Source organism: Bos mutus, chromosome 21, assembly GCF_027580195.1.
Source record: "Bos mutus isolate GX-2022 chromosome 21, NWIPB_WYAK_1.1, whole genome shotgun sequence".
Lineage (NCBI taxonomy): Eukaryota > Metazoa > Chordata > Mammalia > Artiodactyla > Bovidae > Bos > Bos mutus.
Genome location: NC_091637.1, coordinates 28,269,981 through 28,294,928, shown reverse-complemented (window position 1 = coordinate 28,294,928; position 24,948 = coordinate 28,269,981). Strand labels below are relative to the sequence as shown.

The following is a 24,948-nucleotide window of genomic DNA, read 5'->3' as shown; positions in this document are numbered from 1 at the left end:
AAAGAGGTTGCTTCTGAATGTGGGTCTCCACACTGTGAAAACATTTCTTTTAGAAAAGCAGCCCCCACTGGCAGCACATTTCAGTGACACAGAATGGGTCACAAAACTTGCTTACTTCTGTGACATATTCAACCTGCTCAGCTAACTCAATCTATCACTCCAGGGAAGAATGACAACTGTGCTCAAGCTGGCAGATGAAGTGACTGCATTCAAAGTCAAACTGGAATTATGGGGGCGATGAATGAACATTGGGATTTTGATGTTTCAAACAGTAGCAGAGATTTTTAAAGAGACTAAGAGTTTGAGCCTTATTTTCCAACCATGAAAGACCCCCAGACTGAGAATGCATGGATCTGCCACCCACCTGTGAATAAGCCAGATGAACTGACTTTATCTGTGCTAGAAGATCAGCTGCTTGAGATCACAAATGATGGTGGCCTAAAGCGTATGTTTGAGACAACTTCAAATCTCCATACATTCTGAATTAAAGTCAAGGCAGAATATCCTGAGATTGCACAAAAGCATTGAAAAGCCTGCTTCCATTTCCAGTATCCCATCTTTGTGAATCAGGGTTTTCTGCAATGACAGCAACCAACACAAGATTCCAGAGAAGACATAAGCAACACACTTGGGGTGTCACTGTTTCCTGTCACTCCCAGATGGGACCATCCAGGTGCAGGAGAACAAGCTCAGGGCTCCCACTGATTCTGCACTATGGTGAGTGGTATAATCATTTCATTATATATCATAATGTAGTAATAATAGAAACAAAGTGCACAATAAATGTGATGTGCTGGAATCATCCCCAAACCACCCTCCCCTCCTCTTCCATGAAATCTGTCCCTGCTGCCAAAAAGGTTGGGGACCATTGTGTTAAGGGAAAGAAGTCAGTCACAAAAAAGACCACACACTCTATCATTCCATCATGTGAAATGTCCAGAGTAAGCAACTCTGTAGAGACAGAAAGTAGATTAGTTGATGCTTAGGGCTGGGGCAGCCAGGGCATGATGGGGCGTGGCAGCCAGTGGGTGTGGGGTTTCTTTCTGGGGTGATGAAATGCTCTAGACCTGATTGTAGTGATGGTAGCACAACTCTATGAAGTGAAGTGAAGTTGCTCAGTCATGTCCAACTCTTTGCAACCCTGTGGACTGTAACCTACCAGGCTCCTCCCTCCATGGGATTCTCCAGGCAAGAGTACTGGAGTGGGTTGCCATTTCCTTCTCCAGGGGATCTTCCCCACCCAGGGATCGAACCTGGGTCTCCAGCATTGCAGGCAGACGCTTTAACCTCTGAGCCACCAGGGAAGCCCTCTCTAATATATGAATACACTAACAAAAACAAAATGAACTGTACATTTTAAACAGGTCATATGGCTCACAAATTATACCTTCATAAAACTGCTATAAAAAAGAGAAAAGACTGATGCATACAATTATGTAACAGTTAATTTTCCTATTTAATCAGAAGACACCTACACAAGATTTTTTTAAAAATTCACAAACTTGGAAATGCCATTTCCTACACTTGTAACTGAAAAAGCACTGGTATTCAGTATACAAAAATCCAGTCATCCCAATTCTAGGCACGTGCTTCAGAGAAACTCTGATATACGCAAACCAGAGGGCATGCACAGAGCTGTTGTAGCAACCCTGTTCTTAGTAGAAATCACATTCATTTATTGCTGGGAGAAGGACATGCGCATGATGATTTGCTGGCTGAAGAATATTGTAGAGAAGTGAAATGAACCACAGCTATGCTGGGGCTATGGCTACAATGTAGCTGAGCCTTAGAAACTTGATGTTAAGTGAAAAAAAAAGAAAGTCCCAGAACACCACACACATACAGTATATCATTTTTTGTTGCTGTTATTGTTTAGTCGCTCAGTAGTGTCCTGTGAACTCATGGACTGCAGCATGCCTGGCTTTCCTGTCCGTCACCATCTCACAGAAATTACTCAAATTCATGTCCATTGTGTCACTGATGCCATCCAACCATCTCATCCTCTGTCTCCCCTTTCTCCTCCTGCCTTCAATCTTTCCCAGCATCAGCATCTTTTCCAATGAGTCAGCTCTTCACATCAGCTGGCCTAAAGTACTGGAGCTTCAGCTTTTACAGAACTTCACTTTCACAGAGCTCAAAAGTCAAACTAAGCAAGGTACAGTCTAAGCATACCTACACCTGTGACACACGTACTGTTTGGACTGTGGTTACCCTGTGGGGCTGGAGAGGTGTGGGCAGGGTGGGGTTAAATTAATTAAACAAGGAGGCCATTAGGCTGAGGTGACTCTACTGCCTTAGCAGCCCAGGTAAGCAAACCAAACCCAAGCCTGTAAATGCTTCAAGGTTAAGAAATCAAAACCTAAGGGCAGCCAATCAGGATTAGCTAACTAAGCTTTCCCAAATAAGGCAGCCGCCGAAGCAACAGCCAATCAGATCACTTCCTCACTTTATTTCTGCTTCTCCTTTATAAAAGTCTCGCTCCTGTGTTCACACGGCACTAATATCCACTTCCCCTTTGGTGCTGCCTGATTCAAATCGATTTTTGCTCACATAAATTCTTAAAATTTTTAATATGCCTTGGTTTACCTTTTAACAGTGGAAAGATGAAAAAGGAATACGTAAGTAATGTTGATAATCGTCTACTTTCTGGGCTGGGTGGTGGTGTCAATAGTTCTATTTTTATGCTTTTTAATAATGAACATATATGTTGTGGGAAATATTTTATATGCACTGAATAACATGTTTCAAAGGTAACAAAGAAGTGAGTGTGCAGTCAGCTCTGGTTCTGCCGCATCTGAACTGTATGCATCACTGAACCTCTCTGTGCTGTGTCCTCATCCGTCACATGGGAGCCGGAGGGGCATCCGTTGTGAGGAGGCAGCTGTAAGGAGTCACGGAGGTAAAGCACTTAGAGTAGGTTCTGGCCCGGTAAGAGTTAACCACTCTTATAATTGTCACCATCACCCTTATAATCACCATCATCATCCTCTTCCTCACATCCTCCTCCTCCTCTCATTCCCCTTACCGTCACTATCACCATCATCCTCTCCATCCTCCCCATCACCATTCTCATCATTCTTACCATCGTCCACATCCTCATCCTACCATTATCCTCACCATCACCCTCCACATGCTCCTCCTCCTCCTCTCCATCAACATCAACCTAACCATCATCCTCATCCTTCTCCCCATCCTGTCTTCATCCTCCTCACTATTTTCCTTCATAAGGTAGAAGTGATCCCCAGTGCCCAGTCCTCCAGTATCACTTCCACACCTCTCAGACAACCTCGCACATTCCACTGGTTAGTTATTGATGCAGGTGTCTTGTTGGCTAGAGACCAAGTCCTGAGACCAGTTTGCCTCCATGGTCCCCTCTGAGTTCCCACAGAAGGTAGGTCAGAGCCCCCTTTGTTTCAGGCACCATCCTCTCATTTAGTATCTCAATGATCCCTAGCTACTGTTTTGTGATGCTCTGAAATTGCTGGCACACTGTCCTATTCCCTGGCAGAATGAAAACCCTCCAGTATCAGCAGGGGAGCTTTCAGACCACTGCTTAAAGCAATCTGGTCCTTTGATAGCTCAGCCCTCACAGCCCAAGGTGGACGGTGATCCCAGGATGCCACAAACACCCAGTGTTCCGTGGCTCCTCCAGAATCAGTATGGAACCCACCCAGGCAAGATGTAGCTGAGGGGCCACAGCAGGTAATGGTAAATGGGGGTGGGCCCTGGGCTGGAGGGTCAGTGTCCACAAGAGAGGCCTGTGCAGAGCATCTGTCAGTCCAGCGAGCCCACGAACGGCTGCACTGATAATGTCTGCCCTCTCAGTCACACAGGAAGAAGTCCATGCTACGATGTTCACAACAGCCAGATGAGAATGCTGTTTGGAAAGTGATGATTACAACCACACTTTACAGATCGGTGTGTGACCTGAGACCCAGAGATATCGACCGCTGACCAACTGCAGACAAAGTGTTGGGATTAGAACAATCCTGCAGCCTGTTTTGGCCACTGGCTCTGATGGCAAGAGCTACCAGATCAAAATAGATCAAAATTGATCAACATTTCAATAAAGTGGAAAACAGGTGTAGTGGGGAGGAGCAGCAGAAGAGAAAACCACCCACCTCGTGTCTCCTGTCCCAGAGCCCCAGTCTGACTCTTGTTCTCTGAATCAGGAGAGTCTGGGTTCTGTGCAGGCCCTGCTGAGTGATGCCCAGACTGAGAATGGCTTGAGAAAAGGATAAAATTCAGCACTTCCAGGCACACCGTTCTCCATGGGGATGAAAGTGGACCTGTTGGTTATAGTCAACAGGCAAATGGGCATCACAGAGCCGTGCCAAGTCACAGAGCCACTCCACGCCCCAACTGCCGTGTCCAGGCAACAAACTATTCCTTCGTGAGCTTGTCCACTGGCTCCCAGGTGCCCACACTGGCTAATTGACAGTAAGTTTTACTGAATCTAAACTCTTCTTTCATCCTCCAAAGAGGATCATTAACCAATTAGTTCCAAGCAGGAGTGTCCTCTTTAGCATCATGATGGTGGACAAGAGTCTAGCAGGGGGATGGCTGAGGAGGGCGAATACCACGTGGGCTGGCTGGAGTGGCCACTGACCAGGTGTCTCCCTGGGAACTGGTGGGCAGGCTCTGTGGCCCGGATGTCCGGGCTACCCAATGGCTCATCAGCTCTTTCTTGGTCTGGCTTTTTTCTACCTTTCCCATCCTAAACTTTTCACATCAGCTCATCTTTTCCCCTCAAAAAAGACAAAAGGTAAAAGGAGCAGTATGTCTGAAATCTTCTCCATGACACCTTTGGCTAGCTTTGAAGCCCTACAGACGGTGTTCTCCTACTCTGACTCCAGGGCCTAACACTGAAAGGACATGCCACTTCCCTCTCTTCTGGTATTAACAGACATCAAGGTGGTGATGATAAGATTATCAGCATTAACACGCATCCATGTTCACTTCAGACCTGACATTTTCCAAGCATCTGACTGTCGGGGGTACCAGTAACTCTGCTTTCCAGCAGAAAATGCAGAGAGAGCTTAAGTTACTGGCACTAAAGAGAAACACCTCCTTCAAATCTTCATTTGTCAGATTTTTATCTTAGAAGGTGGTTCTGTTGCTTTCCATTTTGAGCGTGTATTTTTTAACTCCTTATTCATTCATAAACTCATTCATTTAAAAGCATTTGTTTGATTCCAGCTTTTCTATTAATAATATGAGGGGCTCATTATTTTGTTTCATGACATACAAACATTAATGTGCTATGTCAGGAATAAAAAATCCCTTGTTTTACATGCAGGAGGTCGGGCACTATCCTAGCTGCTGGGCCAAAGCAGGAAAATCACGGCTGTCTACATATTTTATCACAGTTGATACATTTTATTTTGCTAAGCCCTCTTAAAGCACATTAAGTATTTAATTAGTTTTATTTCTCTTTACAACGATGGCATTTTATTTATTTGTCGCTTAATGTAATTAGTGTAATCTTTGTTTTCCTCTTGAGTCGGCTAACACTTTCCCCTTTTCATTATGAAATGTTTTCTGTTTCCTTCCAAGTTCTCTCCTCATTTTAATTCACTCTCCCCATACAGTGTGCCCTAGGACAATTTTATTTCAGAAAACCGTCACCTCTTCCTGTCGACACTGTCTTCTCATTTTACTATTGTTCCCTATTTTCACTTAACGTCCTTTCATGGCTATTCTGTGTTATGTGTTCCAAGTTTTATAACCCTCCGGCCTTCATTTTAATAGAATTAGGAGAATCTATAAATAAGATCAGCTTCTTAGAATAATGCTTTCATTCTTCTCTGCTCTCCCTACCCCCGCTTCTCACACATGCCCTAAATTACTTACCAGCAGACCGGGAGCTTCCTCCCTAGGCAGAGGCTCTGGGAGAAGCCTGACGTTGGTGGTCTCTGGCGCATCTGGTCTAGGGCAGCCCCTCACTAAGGAGGGGCACGGCCCCAGCATAGGGCAGCCCCCACCAGAACACCACTAGTCTGGTTCAATCCAACACTGCCTGGGTCCACAAGAGCTTCCACCAATGGCACCAATGGTTACTCCATTCTCACAGCTACTACTGCTGATGACAACAAACTTTCCCATTCAGAACGATTTCAATGGCTGTTCGTATTAACATCAAATGTTCATTGTTACCTGAAGGTCACACTACATCTTTGAGATCAATGTATCATTTTGCCTTCTTTTCCAGAAAGCTTTTTAGCAATTGCTGATTGTTTTCAAATTGCAGGTGATTAAAAAAATAATAACTTCTATGATTTAAAAAAGGGGGCTAAAAAGTCTGTACGATAATTCAAATCCTGTAATATAGAAGCACCGCAGAACAGGCCTGAGAAGATAAGCAGCAGGCCAGCAACCCAGACCCGCACCACGGTGCCAGGCTGTCTGTGGAAGGCTTATCTCCCCTCTGCAGGAAGGCCCTCAGACGGCAGGCCTCCGCACAGCGCTGTGCCCTGGGTGCTTCTCTCCTGGCCGAATCTCTCTGTCCCTGGGCTCAGAGAGCCACAGTAATCCTGCCAGATGTGAGCATGACCCTAGAGCTCACCTTACCAAAGCGTCCGTCCCCCAAGCACAGATTCCACGGGATTTCTCTGATGACCTCTTTGCCCCACTAAACCACTAGGCTTCTCCTCCTTATCTCTGAACACAAACTGACGAGCCTATCAGGACAGTAGGGGATTTCTCCTGAATCTGCCCTATGCCCACCACACCCCTAAGAGTCTTTTCCTCCCCAACATTTACTGTGGAAATTTACAAACATACAGAAAGCTGAAAGAACTGCAAACACCCACACACCCACCACTCTGACTGCCCCACTGACATAATCACTGAAGTGACTCACGTTTCTGTGTATCCAGGCCTCTGTCTATCTGTCAATCGCTCTTACTTCTGGTGCATCCAAAGTAAAATACAGTAAGAGTACACTTCCCCTAAACATCTCAACATCCACACCATCAGGAGAGTTCAGCGTTTGCTCACAGATTTTTCTCCTCTGAAGTAAAATTTACATACGGTGAGATAAATAAATTTGTTTAGTTTTGATAAATGTTTGCACCTGTATGACCCCAAATCCCCTTCATGACAGAGAATGTCGCCATCAGCACAGAATACCTCCCCATGCCCCTCTCCAGGCAGTCCACATGTTACTTGCTATTCCACTCCCACAGGTGGGTTTTGCCTGTTCTAGAAATGAACTCTGCTTATTTAAGTTATATGCACAGTACATCATGTGAAATGTTGGGCTAGATGAAGCCCAGGCTGGAATCAAGATTGCCAGGAAAAATATCAACAACTTCAGATATATAGATGACACCACCCTTATGGCAGAAAGTGAAGAGGAACTAAAGAGCCTCTTGATGAAAGTGAAAGAGGAGAGTGAAAAACCTGGCTTAAAACTAAACATTCAAAGAACTATGATCATAGCATCCAGTCCCATCACTTCATGGCAAATAGATGGGAAAACAATGGAAACAGTGACAAACTTGATTTTTAAATCACTGCAGACGGTGATTGCAGCCATGAAATGAAAAGGCGATTGCTCTTTGGAAGAAAAACTATGACAAACCTAGACAGTGTATGACAAAGCAAAGACATCACTTGCCAGCAAAGGTCCGTACAGTCAAAGCTATGTTTTTTCCAGTAGTCACGTATGGATGTGAGAGTTGGACTACAAAGAAAGCCAAGAGCTGAAAAATTGATGCTTTTGAACTGCAGTGCTAAAGAAGACTCTTGAGAGTCCCTTGGACGGCAAGGAGATCAAACCAGTCAAACCTAAAGGAAATAATCCCTGAATATTCACTGGAAGGACTGATGTTCAAGCTGAATCTCCAATACTTTGGCCACCTGATGCAGAGCCAACTCAGTGGAAAAGATCCTGATGCTGGGAAAGATTGAGGGTAGGAGGAGAAGAGGATGACAGAGGATGAGATGGTTGGATGGCATCACTGACTCAATGGACATGAGTTTGAGCAAACTCCGGGAGATGGTGAAGGACAGGAAAGCCTGGCATGCTGCAGTCCACGGGCTCACATACAGTTGGACACAACTGAGTGGCTGAACAACAAGAAATGAAATCAGATGACTCTTTGGTGTAAGCCTTCTCTTACATTCTGCAGAGTCTGTGGGGCCCACCCTGCTGTTACATACCAACTGTCTTCTCTTTACTGCTGAGGACAGATGCCCACTGTAGGAACGTGACACATTGTTTATCCATTCTACTGGTGGACCGTAGTAGACACTCAAAGAATTGGGATAAACAAGCTGAACAACCCAGGGAACTCCATAATCCTCTAGGGGAGAAAACAGAAGTGCTCCCCCACTCCTGATTTCTGAGAAACCAGCTAGGGGTCAGGCAGCTGGTGACTTGCTCTGACAGACAGCTACACATACTAGTCTGGTTCCCTCAGCAAAGCTCCACGATCTGCCAGGGAAACCACGGCACCAGCTCCTGCTGGCCACAGGAAGGCTGGTCACAGCAGCCAATATGTCATCTTCTGTTATGAAGATTTCTGTTAGGATACAGAAATCAAACTGAGCTCAATGTTCACAAACCTCCCCCAGAAGACCTGGGAAGAAAGGTGCATCATTTAGAAGGGACTGGGCAGTTCTGGTGAGATGGCTATTCCCTGGGGCCTGCGTGCACTGTCTGTAACAATCTTTGAGCATCTCTTCCAAGCCCAGGGTGCATGCAGGAATGCAGCCCTGTCTGGAGACTTGGAGCCTAACTCACACATCCCAACCACACGGTTCAAGTGAAACACAGACACAGACAGGAGGGAAGCAGTGGCAAACACACAAACAACTTCCTCGGCTTTGCCAGGAGAAAAGAACTCTCATTGCGCAGGGGCAACCCCAGGAGGAGGCTGAGCGACTGCCTGGCCCCAAGACAAGCCCAGGCTGGCACAGCCATCAGCTCAGACCATGCTCAAAGACTATTAGTGATGAACTTCAGGAAAGGAACCAATTGCTAGAAAGTAAAACCAACTTTCAGGCTTCTCAGGTGGTGTCAGCAGTAAAGAATCCACCTGCCGATGCAGGAGGAGAAGGCAATGGCACCCCACTCCAGTACTCTTGCCTGGGAAATCCCATGGACGGAGGAGCCTGGTGGGCTACAGTCCATGGGGTCGCGAAGAGTCGGACATGACTGAGCAACTTCACTTTCACTTTTCACTTTCATGCACTGGGGAAGGACATGGCAACCCACTCCAGTATTCTTGCCTGGAGAATCCCAGGGATGGGAGCCTGGTGGGCTGCTGTCTATGGGGTCATACAGAGTCGGACATGATTGACATGATTTAGCAGCAGCAGCCAATGCAGGAGACGGAAATGACACGGGTTCAATCCCTGCATCAGGAAGATCCCCTGGAGAAGGAAATAGCAACCCAGTCCAGTATTCCTGCCTGGAGAATCCCATGGACAGAGGAGCCTGGCAGGCTACAGGCCATGGAGTCACAAAGAGTCAGACACGACTGAAGTGACAGCTGGTTTTAAAACCAGTTGGCTTGAAGACAGGCGTTTCTACGGAATAATTGAAATTCTGACATGAGAAGAAAACACCAACACATGCAAGACCCTTTGAGAGTAAAAGTAAAGGTGGGAAGTGGAAAGATGCTCCTGGTTAGGTTTTGGAAATGCACTTCCTTGGCTGGAACAAGAGTGACACAGCTTGTCATCATGCAAGGTGGTTAGTCCTGGGCCTGGAAAAGAGTCTCAGAGATGAACTTCTAGGGGCAGCGAACCCATTCTACCTCTGAAATCCTTTGGATTTCAGGTCTATTTGGTGTGAAAAGGAACAATTTGGTTTTCTGATCTTCCTGGTGTGTCCATGTATCAGAGGAAGGTAGAAAACCACATTCCTTGAAAAAGAAAACTAAAAACAAAACAAACAAACAAAAAAACCTAGAAAGTAGCAGAGAGATCATGTTGTGTAAGGACATGAAACTCCAGGAAAAGAGCGTTCATTCCCATAAATGGGCTTCTGCCTCTCGTGCTTAAATGCAGGGTGTGAGGCTCTGGGATGGGAAAGTTGTGGCACAGAAACTTGCTTAAGCCATGGAAGCAAGTCCTGCTGCTGGCCTGTGGCTGACAGCATCACATTCCTGCAAGAGAGAAACTAGGAGACGTGCATAAGACTGTGAACAAACTCAGGCATGAATGGCTACTTTGAGGGCAGGACAGAAGTAAGGTTTCTTTCCTTTTTATAGAAATTAGGCTTAACCAAGAAGAACCCAAGGAGGGATTCTTATATAAACTTGCTTATGTTTAGGAAAACAACCAAAGACCAAGTTGTGTGTTAGACGAAGTGCCAAGTGGCCAGAAACGGACTTAGTTTCCCATTGTGAACTCTGTCCTCAGTCGGACAGACCGAAAGAAACTCTAACTGGGGCAAGGAGGCACAGATCCAGGTACATGGGGTCTGACAGGGCTGCAGGCATGCGAAAGGACACGTGGACAGTTATCAATGGCACCAAGGCAGTGTCCCAGGGGCGATGCCAGCCCAATGCACCTTCCCACCCAGTCCCCTGCACAGTGTCAGGCTTCACACTAGCACCCGACAAATGCCTGCTGTACCTCTGGTGACACCACACCCAGGACGTCCCTTACTCCTCAAGTTATGCTCCCCTTCCCGCCAGGCTCCCCTGGTTATCCCCCTCTCCTCGCCCAGCCCTGCACCCCTCCTGACAGCACACCTCTCAGGGCTCAGCCAGTGGGAGGCGCCAGGAGGGTGCCGCGTCCTCGCTGCCTTGGCGCCCACAAGGCTCTGTTGACCCTGCTCCCCCTCCCTCTATCCCCTCATCCCAGCATGGGCAGAGGCTCCCACGCTGCTGGCCCACAGCCCTAGTGGTTCTCCTTACCCTGCACACACGCCTGGAAGCAGCCCCACCGTGACCATGCCTCTGTCCGAGCCAGCCAGCTGGGTTCTCCCCCATGGGATGCAGGATGACACTCCCCCTCAGGCCAGCCTGCTCCCTGCTTCTCCCTGCTTTGCTTTTGACAACCATGGACCTTCAAGGTCTGGCTCCAAAGCCACTAGTCACAAAGCCACCCCTGATCCTCCCAGGGAAAACCAGCCCCACTCTCCTGTCATCCTAAAGCAGGCGGGTCCCACCTGTGTGTTCCTTGTACTATTCCTCTGGCAATGGTTACTTAGTTCTCTTCTGTTGTCGACAGGGACCCTGCCTTGTTCACTCAGTCACATGAGTGACAAGCCCAAAGCCCTGCAAACAATGGCAACTGTGCATTTTACCTCCAAAAACAAGCAGCCAACACACCCTCTGAACAACATTCAGAGAAAAGTGACAAAGGAGAATCTATTTACAGACAAAAGATTCAAAACCACAAGAGAGTGACGGCACCTACAGATCATCAGGAGAAAAGAAAAATAAACCACTGGAAAAATGGGCAAAGAATATAAACAAATCCTTCAGAGAGGAATTGAAATGATTGATAAGTTTATGAAGAAGCATTTAATTTTAACAGTAATCAGGAAAAAAAAAAAGCATATTAAACAACCATGAGAGCTGATTTTTACCTGTGAGAATAGTACTGACAATCTCCCCCAGAGGACCACTGAGGGCCTGGTCTCCCACCTACTTTCTAGGGGTGGGCAGTGTCACCCGGCCCCACCTGCCTGGACCACCCCTTACTCCCTCCTCCCAGCCCTGCCCCGCTTCACCCCCACCCCACGGACTCAGCTTTGCCTCAGCAGCTCCCTGGCCTCTGGAGCCAGACCACCTCAGCTCAGATTTTGGCTCTGGTATGGGCAAGCGCTGCAATCACAGACAAGTTACTTAACCTTCCTGTGCCTCAGCTTCCTCTCTGTAAACAGGGGATAATGACAATACCTACTTGCAGGGTTCTTAAGAAGATTGAATGAGTCAGTTCAGGGAAAGCACATAATAAGGCTCAAGAGGTATCTGTGATTATTACAGTAAGTCCCCAACATATAGACGAGTTCCACTCTAAGAGGACCATCATTAAGTCCAATTTGTTCCTGAGTCCAACAAAGTAAGCCCAGGTGCCCAACTAACACGCTTGGCTATATAGTAGTGCACTGTAATAGGTTTGTAATACTTTTCATACAAATATCAGATAACAAACACAAAAGTAGAGAAAACAATTTTAATCTTACAGTACCTTGAAAGTACAGTAGTACCAGCAGTATCACCACTGCGTTAACACTTGCTTCTGGACATCCTGGGCTTGAAATAAAGACGCTGCACTGCTGTCCTCTGTACAGGACTGTACACTCAAGTACACAAGAGCACAACCACGTGTAGAGGAGGCATGCACGTGACAGCATACACCAGACGCACGAACTAAGTCACGTAAGTGGACGTGTGAATGCACATTCACATCTTTGAAAAAAACAACTTGAAGGTTTGTATGTAGGGGACTTACATATTCACTACTCGTATTTGTTTTTGCTATTATGTAGCCTACAGAAATTCTCATACAGAGAAGAGGAACAAGAATGATCACTGCAATGTTGTTTATGATACAGGAAAAAAAAAACCTGGAGAAAAATAAAATAACATGAATGAACAAGGCAATGCCGTAACCAAATATGTGGCTTCAATACAACAGCTTAAAACTACTTCAAAAGAGGGAGGTAGACCTCTACGTACTTCAGTAGAGAGCTTTCCAAAATGTACTGCTGGGTACATCTGGCATGGCCCATTCACCCTCCGTGAAAACAGGACACACGGACAGTAACATGTGGGCGGGTGGTGTTGGGGGAGGGGTCAGTTGAGAATGGGATGAGGAGAGGCAGGGGATCTGGGGTCCTTCTCCTCATCTATCTTTCACTGTTTGAATTCTCTTTGAAGGGAGGATATTTACACAGCATACCAGTAGCTTTATCAAATAAGGAAAAAGTGCTTCATAGAATCCTTGTGAGCTAGACTGACACATGCCATCAAGTATGGGACCCTGTGCAAGGTGGGTGATGCAGGATGGGGCTGGGGTGTAACCAGCATGGGAACCAGGTGGAAGAGGCTTGGCAGCAGGTGCGGGGGAAGAGAGGGCGGGGAACCTGTGCATCACCCCACCCAGTGCTGGCATTCTCCATCAGCAGCAATATGACCTCACAAAGAATCCTCTGACCTAAATGTCAGGCAAGATTAGGTAAGGAACCACCAGGGCACTGAACATTTATTAAAAATTTCACCACAAAACAGTTACAGACCCAGGAGGTATAGCTGCAACAACTGTGCAACACCATCGGCCTAGAACTGTCTGTACATGTGTGTGTACACCCATATACCCAGATATACAAACGAACATGCATGCACAGATGGACATACCCACACAGTCTAAAAAGCTTAATGATAAGAGGGCACAGCCCAAAATGTTAACAGTGTTTATCTGGGACAGGCGTAGAATTATCAATGATCTTTTCTCAGAGTTTTTTGCTCTTTTCCATATTTTCCAACTTTTCTACATACTGTATTCTTTGGTATTGCACAAAGAAAATCAAGTAACCATACAGTTTCATGTCCAGGCCAGGCCACTCTGGGTGCCACCCTGGGTCACAAAGGCCCCTCTCTGCGGTTCTGGTTTCTGGCTAGGTGTCTGCTGGACAGTTCTCTACTCTCATCCAAGGTGGAAAACACGGGGGCTTCAATGGGCCATGGGAGGCGTCCAAGGGAAGCTCCCTGCCCTGAGACTCTCAGACTCTAGAGGTCAGGAGTGCTATGGGCCACCTTCATTCCTGCACATGAATGTGGGCCTAGTCACTTCAGTTATGTCCGACTCTCTGTGACCCCATGGACTGTAGCCCACCAGGCTCCTCCACCTATGGGATTCTCCAGGCAAGAATCCTGGAGTGGGTTGCCATGTCCTCCTCCTGGGGATCTTCCCGACACAGGGATTGAGCCCATGTCTCTTGGTCTAACCTGCACTGGCAGATTATTTACCGCTAGCACTCCTAAGCCTCTGAAGGGAGGCCCTAGCCCAGGGAGCTGGTAAGAAGGGAGGGTCTGAACGTGCAGCTCAGCCCTGCCCCTCATTGGGAGGGTGCCAGCATCTTCTGGACATGAGGCACTGCTATATCTCAGTCTTTCCTTTGCCTGGACTGCACCCTCTGCCTCACCAGTTAGGAAACCCCAACTGCAGCCCCATGGCCACCTGCTCTCTGCACCCTTTCCCAAAGTGGATGCTGGAATGAAAGCTGCCTCCATGGAAAGCCTTGCTCTAAGGGGCCTGAGCCTCAATGAGTTACTCAACTGCTCCGTGCCTAAGCTTGCTCATCTGTGTAACAGGGTTAATAGGGCTCAGGGGTGATGATCAGAGCAGTGCCTGGTGAACAAGAAGGGCAGCTCAAAGCCAACTGGTGGCAGTCGTGACAGAGGTCCTGGGACCCAGTGGCCAAGTGACCCAGTCCCCCGGTGCTTCTGGAGGTGGTGTGGGAGTGGACAGCGGGCCTGGGGCCAGACCACAAGAGGCTGCGGGGTGGCAGGGAGACAGGCTCCCTATCAGGCCAGGGCCCTGGAACTTGAAGACCAGAGCACTGCCCCACGAGGCAGCAGACAGGGCAGGAAACAGCACTTCAGTTAGTCCTGAAGAGGGGCAGGCTCTCCAGGTGGGCTCCACGGGAACGGGTGCCCAGGTTAAAGCAGCAGCCCCAAAACAGCAGATGCAGAGAAACAAAAGGCATGTGGCACACTTCCAGCTCAGTGAAGGTCTGGACCAGCTGGGGTGTCTGGCAACTGTGAGGGCTCTGGGTGGGGATGGAGAGGCAGGGGGCAGGGGGGACAGCTCACTCCCAAGGGCCACACAGTTAGGCTCCGCTACAGAAGAGCCTCTGTGATTTCAAGGCAGGGAACAAACAGCTTGGGGTGGGGAACGGCGCAGGGAGGCAGAAACCCAGGCGCAGAGAGGAGGCTGCAGGCACGACCAGGAGGCAGAGAGGAGTCGCAGACGGGCACCAGGGAGGAAGGGGAACCCAGTGATGCCCTGGTTTCCGACTTGGAGGATTATGATGGGTGAGTGGAAGAACAGCCTCTTCTCTGGACCAGGGGACCTTAGGCCCTTATCTGACGAGAGGGCTCCCCAACCCTGCCCCTTGCTCCCTCCTGCCCCAACTGTCCACCTTGGGGCATCTGACAAGGATCACAGGGTGGGCCAGGTCCTTTCACAGGCAATGATGGTTCTGGTGTAATGAATACAGGAGGTCATCTCTGAGAACCAGAGCACAAACAAAATGGGAAGCACCCAACCACGACACTGGACACGGTTTATTCACCCCTGTGGCAGACAGGCCCTTTCTCCCATTGAGCAGACCAACAAGGAAGACGGCGCCAGGGGCAGGAAGTCATGAGGCTCCAGGGAGGTCAGGAAGCTGAAGCCCACAGCCCCTCTCTGGCCAGGTTGTGCCCCATAGTGGCCAGGACTGTCCAGCCCTGCAGAGTGTGTCTGGTTTGGGCCCAAGCGGCCAAGGCAGAGACAATGAGCCTGTTTCTTCTTCTCCACGGTCCCACCGTCTTGACACTGAGGGCATTGATGGGCCGGTTACCATGGGAACTCAAGCTGCAGATCCGGTCCCATCCCATGAGTACAAGGCTCCCTCCCGAGAGTTGATGGCTGCTCATCCCATTCTGTGCGGTGCTGGACAGGGCCTCATGCCTGCCGCCAGGTCTGCAACACTCCACAAGCAGAGACACTGGACCGCACAGAGACCAGGACTCGGCAGGATGACGGGACCCTATAGGGTGGTGCGGGGCCGGGGTATATAGCCGACCAGACTGGGGGGCAGCTACAGCATCACAGGGCAGCTCCTCCCCCCGTACCATGGAGCTGGGAAGGGCCCGCCGAGAGATTCCCAGAAGCAGGGATCCAGATAAGCGGTGGAGGGGAGATGGTTCTGTCCAGATGCTGAGAGGAGCCTGATTGTGCTCAGTCACAATGCCTGCACCCTGCCCCCCACGAGAGGCTCTTCCAGGGGCGCCTTCCCCTTGACTCTGAGGGCCCAGCACCCAGGGGAGCACTTAACAAACACAGTCTGAATCAATGTGGGCATGTCTGCCAGGCACAGGTTGCCCTGGGCCGACGGCTCTGCACCAGAGAGACAGCTCCATCGGACCTCATCTCCAGGAGCAGCCAGACCATGGGTGTGAACTGAGGTGCCCACGAAGCACAGAGCCCAGTGGCCGGCAGACAGCACTGCAGAGGCCTGGGAGCCCAGGGGCATGGCTGCAGAGCAGCAGCCAGCCAGGAAGGACAAGGCACTGACCAGGAGGGCTGTAGGAGAGAGCCTTTCTCGCTTGACAGAACAGCACCAAGGATGCCACGAGGAAGCAAGTGCAGAGTGAGGGGTCTGGCCAGAGCAGAAGGCAGTAGAAGGGGCAGGAGGGTCTACATGCCCTGGACGGGGAGAAGTGGGGGAACAGGAGGCCAAAGACAGAAGCGTAGTTACAGACAGCATAGGAGGCATGGGAGCAAGAAGGTGGCGGCACCCTCCAGGCCTCCAGCTCTGGGTGAACCGGGACCCACGGGGAGGGGGAGGAGGGCCCATCTAGGGGAAAGCCTCAGACTATGAAGGACTGTGTGCGGCCCCTGGGGAGGGATGGGTTTTTCCCTCCACCATGGAGACTCAGGAGTAAGCCTCAGTGTGAAGCAGAAGGAGCCAGCAAAGACCATGCAGCATGGATCACACCAGCGCCGGCACTGTATGCACACTCGAGGCTGGTGGGTCCACACGGGCCCATGTGTCAGCGGCAGCACCCAGCTGAAAGGCTCCTCGCCCAATGGCTTACCCGAGTCTGAGATGCAGGGTGACGGCCCTCTGCCAGGCGAGTGAGCAGGCAGGACAGTCAGAAGGGAGGGCTTTGGGCCCTGGCCTGCTGGTTTGTAATGTGTAGCAAGTCACACTTAACTGGACCGAGGTCTCCTCATGGTGAACAGGCCCAGCAGCACCTGCAGGTCAGTACCAGGCTCCATGGTGACAGCAGTCCCAGGGAACCACCGGCCAAGCCCAAGCACACACCAGGGTCTCCAGTCAGTGCCAAGGCCGTGCTGCAGTCCCAGCTTGAAAGGACATGGACAACTCGTGATCGTGAAGGCCTCCATGGGCAGGGTGCTGGCTGGAGAGAGGGGCACCAGTGCCAGAGGTGCCAGAAAAGACCAGAGGAACTGCTTTCTAGAGGCCAGATCTGTGCAGGAGCCCAGAGATCCTGAGGAGCCTGGAGTGTTCCCCAAAGTGTAGACAGTCCTGTGTAGTTCAAGACCAGGGAGGGGTCCAGACGACCCACAGGCTCTTCCGCTCCACCAGGACCAACACCCTTGGCCTCTGCTTGGAGAAGTTTAAAACAACTTCCCCAATGGGCCATAGAGCTGGCTAGCCCCCTGGCCAGGTTCTCAGTCCTCGGACCCTGGCCTTGGGGGCTCTCCCAGCGCCATGCATTGCAACTCAAGCTTTTCTCACCTCCCCCGACTGTAGCCCCAGTGACTCACCATATTGCCCATCAAATAAAGCCCTGTCCACTTCAATCCATTACCATCTGAATGAAGAGGGCAGACAGGAACATGTAATACTTACTGCATGACTTTCGCAGTCCCAGTTCTGTCTATTCCCACCCCCCAACCGCGCCCCCCGCCCCAGCTCACACCAGAAAATTGCCCTTGCTGTTCACAGACCATCCAGGAATATGGCTCCCAGTTGAGAACATAAAAGCAAGATAGCCTCCAGGTGAAAACCAGTACCTAGTGACTGCTATTCTGGGCTCCCCTCGTCCCTCCCAAGTCCCCAACACTCACTGGAACAAGTTCCGGCCCATCACTTCTAACACCTGGCTAAAGCTTCAGCTTGCTCCTGGTTGTAAGAACAAGCTGTGTGCAGCAAGACAATTTTCCTCTGTTGACAAGTGAATGACAAAGGCCCACCTGAAATTCTGGGCCAGGTACACTCAGCTCAGTAGCTATTTTAAGTAAAACTATTTAAGGAAAGTTCAAAACCATTTATGGCTCTTAGATCTTTCAGGGCCCTGGCAGCCAGCCTGCTGTTTTATGCTCAGAATCAGAACCAACAAATTAGCTCAATACTCCAGGCAAAGCAGAAATGCAAGGGCAAGCACGGCGCCTCAGTGCCACCCTTAAGATAAACATCACTTCTAAGAGCTGCCGACGCCGTGCTGCTGTATCCAGTGGGGCCAATGGCTTGCTGCCATACTTCTCATGTGAATGAACAACCTGTCTTTTCTCTGAGTGAGCAACGTCAGAGGTGATGATGTAGGCTGGGCTGAGGCTCTCTCTGCTGAGAGCTGACCTGACGGAGAAAGATGACTGGCAGAGGGGTGCATGGGCTCCAGATACAGCTCCGTCCCAAGAACCTTGTGACTGCAGCCAGGACTTCTGTTTCTCCAGGTCACCGCTTCCTACACAAGTGGACCAACCCAGCCTGGACTTTAGTCTAGGTAGGGCATTCTCACCTGAGCCCACGGGTGACCAGCCTGAGACTTTAGGCAGGGCCTTCTCACCTGGGCCCAAGGGTGGCCCAAGAACAGTCATACATGGGTATGATGTACATTTTTCTCCCCCTCCTTTAACACTGCACGTGTATATCTGTGTGTGCATGTATGTAGGTGTATGTGGATACATGTATATGCATATGAATGTGCATGTGTATATCCATGTACATATGCATGTCTGTATGCAAGTGGGTGTATATAATATGTTCTGACACACAAAAAAGTGCAAAATGCTTAAACATAATTTTGTATATAACTTACATATATTACACACATATATATATGCCTGGCCTTTCCAGGTGGCTCAGTGGTAAAGAATCTGCCTGCCACTGCAGGAGAGGCAGGTCCAATCCCTGGGTCAGGAAGATCCCTTGGAGAAGGGAATGGCAACCCAAATCCAGCATTCTTGCTTGGAGAATCCCATGGACTGAGGAGCCTGACGGGCTATAGTCCAAGGAGTCATAAGAGTCGGACATGACTCAGCAACTAAACAACAACAAATACCTATATGCTCCTAAAGTAGATTAGGAATTAGAACATTGCAGATTAAGTTTGAAATTCTACTAACTAGAATTTGATGTGGATCCTTCCAGCCCAAGCTTCTATACTTTCACTACCTGTGTAAGCGTTCCTAAGTTCTACAAAATGGCTTAGTGTTTTTTAAAAATTTACATAAATACTATTACACTGTGCATCTGCAACCTGCCGTTTTCACTCAACATTAATTCTGGGATGTATTTATGTAGATACACACCTAGTTCCCTCTTTTCTAAGTACTGTTGAGTACCCTGTGGTGTGACAACTTTTCTCCTCCATTCTTCTCCTGGTGGTATTTAGGTGGTGTCTCCCTTCATCTAGAGATGACCCCGTGGACACTCCTGTACACGTCTCCTGGGGCAGCAGTGAGGGTCTCCCAGGCTGAAGCCAGGATGCGGACATGCTGACATAACCGACCTCCTATCGCTCTCCAAGCAGCTGTACCCACTGCCAATTCCTGGCTCCTCCGCAGCCCAGGCAGCCCTTGATGCTAACACCATCTCGGTCTGCCAACCCCACAGGCGTGAAGTGGGACGGCCACCTTAAGGCCCATCAGTTCCCGGGGAGGCTGGGCACTTTTTCTTACCTGGGTTTCCCTTTCATTCAATTTCCTATTCATATATACTTCCCCACTTGTCTACCTGGCGCTTATCCTTTTTCTTATTCATTTACGTATGTTAGTTGCTCAGTCGTGTCCAACTCTTTGCAACCCCATGGACTGTAGCCCACCGGGCTCCTCTGTCCATGGGATCCTCCAGCAAGAATACTGGACTGGGTTGCTATTTCCCTCTCCATTATTCATTTATAGCCTTTTAAATAATCTACACATGAATCTGTTATGTTATAAAATACTGTTATATGTTATAAATACTTCCTACTCTCTTATTTGCTTTTTTAATGTTGCTGCTGCTGCTAAGTCACCTCAGTCGTGTCCGACTCTGTGTGACCCCATAGACGGCAGCCCACCAGGCTGCGCCGTCCCTGGGATTCTCCAGGCAAGAACACTGGAGTGGGTTGCCATTTCCTTCTCCAGTGCATGAAAGTGAAAAGTGAAAGTGAAGTCGCTTAGTCGTGTCCGACTCTTAGCAGCCCCATGGACTGCAGCCTACCAGGCTCCTCCGTCCATGGGATTTTCCAGGCAAGAGTACTGGAGTGGGGTGCCATTGCCTTCATGACACCTTTGTTATATAGAACATTTAATGGATCAATCTCTTCCCTTCTCTATTTGATCTTCTTGTGTCTTGTTTAAGAAATCCTTTCCTTTCTCAACTCTCCTACACTGTTGGTTAGAATGAAAATAGGTGTAGCCACTATGGAGCAAAGTATGGAGAGTGTTCAAAAAACTAAAAACAGAACTACCATATGACCCTGCAATTCCACTCCTGAGCATATATCTGAACAAAACTATAATTCAAAAATATACATGCAGCCCTATGTTCATGGCAGCACTATTCACAATAGCCAAGTCATGGAAGCAAACTAAATGTCCATCAACAACTGAATAAAGAAAATGTGGCACATATATACAATAGAGAAGGAAATGGCACCCCACTCCAAACTTCTTACCTGAGAAATCCCATGGACAGAGGAGCTTGGCACACTACTGTCCACAGGGTCGCAAAGAGTTGGATATGACTTAGCGGTGAAATAGCATACAATGGAATACTGCTCAGCCACAAAAAAGAATGAAGTGGCAATCTAAAATATGACACAAATCAACTTATCTATGAAATAAAACAGACTCACAGACACAGAGAACAGACTTGGGGTTACCAAGGGGAGGCATGGTGGGGGAAGGATGGACTGGGAGTTTGGGGTTAGCAGATGCCAATTGTTATCTATAGGATGGATAAACAACAAGGTCCTACTATATAGCACAAGGAACTACATTCAGTATCCTGCGAATGAAGAACATAAAAAACAATATTTATGTATGTACAACTGAATCACTCTGAAATTGACCCAATATGTAATTCAACTATACTTCAGTAAAATAAGTTATAAACAGAAATCCTCTCCTTTGCTGATGTGATGAAGGTCTTCCCCAATGATACACACTCAGGCTCTCATCCTATCTGGAGTTCCCATACAGAGTGGGGGTGAGGGTCTGCTGCCCTTCCCTGTGGAGACCTGGCTCTCTCAGCACCATGTCCTGGACTGCCCAGCCCTCCCATCCACAAGAACCTCTTTGGCTCACACACAAGCTCCCACATATGCCTGGGCTGGAGTCAATGTCACCGACGGACACAACCATCGCCAGGCCATGGCAGAACTGCCATGACCACTGAAACTCATGGTGACAGACACTGTCCTCCCCATCTTCCTTCTCGGAGTCATCTATGGTATTTGTGTGATTTCATATTCAATATAAAAATCTACATGCACTAAAACTAGCTTATACTGAATTTACACATTAGTTGAGGGGACCTGTGACAGTCACCTCTCCCATCATGAATGTAATCTCTCTCTCCATCATTCTTGCCTTCTTTTTCCCAACACTTTTTTCTACAATGTTTTATAATCCTCTTCACGGGAGTCTGACACGTCTCTAGGATTGATTCCTAAGTATCTAACAGCTCTTATGCTGTCCTCGCAGCTGTGGCCATCGTCAGGGGTCTCTTGTCAATCAAGCCCCCACCTCTCTCTCCTTAGTTCTAATAGTTGGCCTCTGGGTTCTCTTGGATTATCCATATGGTTAATTTTGTCCTCTGTCAAGACTGACATTTGGCTCTTCCCAATCTTTATTTTTTTGGAAATTGTGTTGCATTATCTGGGATTCCCATTATAATATAATGAGTTGAGGGGCAAAAAGAAACATGTTTGTCCTGTTCCCAATGATGTATATTTTTAAATGGAGAGGATCCAGAGACTCTCTCAGACTCTGAAAGGGATCCATGATTCAAGACAGGTGAATAACCACTGGTATCATTTGACCTGCACCACACAAGATAAATGGGATCAGGTCCATGGTTGTATGAAGGTAAAGTCAGGGCTTGAGTGCAGCAAAGACCAGGATGAAGAGTCAGGGCAGGCACCAGGCACAACACCAGCTGCCCACTAAGGGTCTAGGGAAGGTCACTCACAGAAAAACTGGGAGCCAGGAATGTGGAAGGAGACAAAGCATAGTACAACCATCAGAAGTGACACACTCTGCCGTGTGGGCACAAAGCGCTCCCAGCCCTCGCTTCACCATGGCTCACTCACCCATAAATCAAAGCTAATAATATATACATCTTATTTATGAGTCACAAATTCTCCTGGCTGAAGAAGGCAAATAAGGTTTTTAAAGAGTTCTTATTGAGTAGGTAGAGGCCGGACTGCTCCGGGCCTTTTCCACATTAGCAGTGCACTTGGGGGAGGTGGGGAGGAAAGCTGCACTGGGAATACAGGGTAACAGGCCCTCCTTGAGAAATCACACACGTGTACACAAACACACACACACTCACCTCCAAGACAGCTCTTATGCCCTGGGTGTGTGACGGCCTCCTGTATCAGTCCCAGCAGCATCCCATTCCCAGGCTGAGTGCCAGGCTGTGTGCAGCCCACCTCGGCTGCTCTGGACACTCCCCAGGAGATCCGGGAGGAAGGGTGCACACCCCAACGAAACCTCTCCCACAGGCAAAGCAAAGACAGCAGGCTTCACAGCACAAGCCCCTCAGTAGTGGGATGCAAGTTGTTTGAAGATGGGGTGTGGTCAGGGGGCTGGCGGTTCTGATGCCTGAGGGCAGGAGTGGTAAGGGGCCTCACCAGGCCTCTACTGCAATGTCCCGGAGCTCCCTGCTCTACTTCAGTTCCCCTCTGTTCACTTAATTATAAAAGCCTGGAACCCAGGCACTTTGTAATTTACTGTGCCATTAAAGAGTCACTTTTAGTTGAAGACAAACTGCCGGGCCACCTGGGCGGAGCAATGAACTGTGGCAGAAGCCGGGCCTGAGCCAACAGGGGAAGCAGGCGCCAGAAGAGCACCAAGAAGTACTTCCTTCATCTGGACCGTGGACCAGGAGATTTAGGAACCTCAGATTTAGGAACTGAAGCCAGTGCTGCCCAAAGGCAAATCTTAAATCACAGGATGTTTGCAGAGACCTGAGTGTTCAATATACAACAAAAAGACACACCAAGGACATGATGGGTTATTTCAGACACTCTCTGACCCACGCGGTGTGAAGTACAGTTCAGACAGCAGGATCTACGTTTCCAGAAGGCCGCACAACTCACGTTAGCAGCGTTCGCACCGGACTTAGGATGCAAAGAAATGTCACTCACATCAGAGCCACACCAGAGGTGGCCCACTTCTGCCACGGATAATGATGAAACTAAATTTAACGCTGGCTGGTGGCAGGGTCTCAGTTATGAGCAGGCGCGTCCCTGTCACTCCACTTGATCCTCTAAGTGTTTGTTGGAGGTTTGCTCAACGCACAGAGAGGTCCCCCGGTGGGCCCCCACCCGCCATAGATCAGGATCAACCCGCCGGGCTGGGTTGGCACAGGAAAAGGGAGCCTGCCTCTGAGGTCCTATGGAGCTACCCCACCCGCGGTCCTGCCCCAGGCTTGTCCCCTCTTGCTCGCTGACAGCACTCCTCCGAACCAGGCGCGGGAGTGGTCAGGCCCCGGCAGGTGCTCTGCGGCCCGAAACACTGGACCGTCCCGTCCCAAACATCGCGCACCTAAGTACACAAGGTCAACGTCCCGACACGCGGGCGGATGGAAAAGAAGGAAGAGACCAGCCTAAGGTTACACGACCGGTCCGCAGAGAACTGCTATCAGACCCGCCGACCAGAGGCCCAGAGACGAAGCCAATTCCCCCCACCCCTGCCGGGGGCCTGGAGGGGATTAAAGGCTGGACCCTCGCCTCTGGCTGCGGGGTCCAGGCCGCCCGGAAAGCCCCCTTGACTCCGGCCGCCCTCCCTCCGAGAGACTCGGACGCCGAGGGAGAGCACCTCAGTCCCCACCTGCGCGCGTACAGGGTCCGGAGCCCCGCGCCGCCCGTCTAGTTGGAGGGCCGGCGCCGATAGGCCGGGTCGGCGGCGGGAGGACCTGAGGAACACGGGAGGACGGCGCTCTCACGGGCTCCCCACCCGCGCGGCTGGGCAGGTGTCCGCGTCTGGGTGCTGCCCCGTTGGCCGCCGAGGACCCCGCGCCGCGCTCCGGGAGATTCCTCACAGGGCGCCCCCTCGCGCCGCGCCCGCCGGCGACAGCCAAAGTTTTGGGCGCGCGGGGCCATCCGCACTCACCTGGCCCAAGTTGAGGTAGCCGTGCGCCGCGGCCACGCGGTCCGCCACGGCCGGGCCGCCCAGCACTTGCACCGCCCAGTGGTTGGTGTAGACGGGGCGCGGCGGCGGCGGCGCGGAGCAGGCGGCGGGCAGCGCGAGTAGCAGCAGCCAGCGCCAAGGGCGCGGCGCGAGCGGCCGGAGCCCGGGCCCGCCGGCGGCCCTCGAGTCGGGGCCCGCGTCCCCGGCGCGGGCGGGGGCGCGGGGCGGCGGCCGGGGCCCGGGCGCGGGCGGCGCGCGCGGAGGCATGGCAGTGGCAGGCTCGCGCGGCGCCGGAGCGGCGAGTGCGCCGGGGGGTGGGGTGCCGCCTTTTAAAGCCGCTCCGCGCCGGGGAAGCGCCGCCGCCGCCGCCGCTGCGGGCGGGAGCGAGGGGAGGAGGCGGCGGCCGCCGCGCGTTCCCGCCCGCGCGGCCCGGCAGTGCCCTGGCCCGCGCTCGGTGACCGGCACCCGTCCCTCGCGCGCCCCGAGCAAAGAGCTCCCCCCTCACCCCGTAACTTCCCGCAGACTAAGGGGGCGCTCGGGACACGCGTTCCCCCAGCGGCCGGAAGGGCCAGGGCATCTCAGGTGAGTCCCACTCCCAGCCTGGTTGCCCGCATCTCCCTCCCGTCGGGGTGCCTGGGGGCCTCCGTCATTTGCCTAACAGTGTTTGACCTCCTGCGC

The 24,948-nt window shown here is 50.3% G+C and overlaps 1 protein-coding gene and 1 non-coding gene across 3 annotated transcripts in view; both read right to left on the bottom strand.

The window, feature by feature from the left end:
- The window catches only part of PCSK6 (proprotein convertase subtilisin/kexin type 6), a 169,790-nt gene extending 145,109 nt beyond the window's left edge, over positions 1 to 24,681 (bottom strand). For both annotated transcript variants that reach the window (XM_070358493.1, XM_070358492.1), the window contains exon 1: positions 24,253 to 24,681. In XM_070358493.1, coding sequence (XP_070214594.1) covers positions 24,253 to 24,537 — 285 coding nt within the window. In that variant the 5' untranslated portion in view covers positions 24,538 to 24,681. The remainder of the gene's footprint in view (positions 1 to 24,252) is intronic.
- Positions 1,233 to 1,304, bottom strand: TRNAC-GCA (transfer RNA cysteine (anticodon GCA)). The gene has a single exon. It is a non-coding gene; the product is annotated as a tRNA-Cys (tRNA).
- Positions 24,682 to 24,948: the final 267 nt, after the last annotated feature.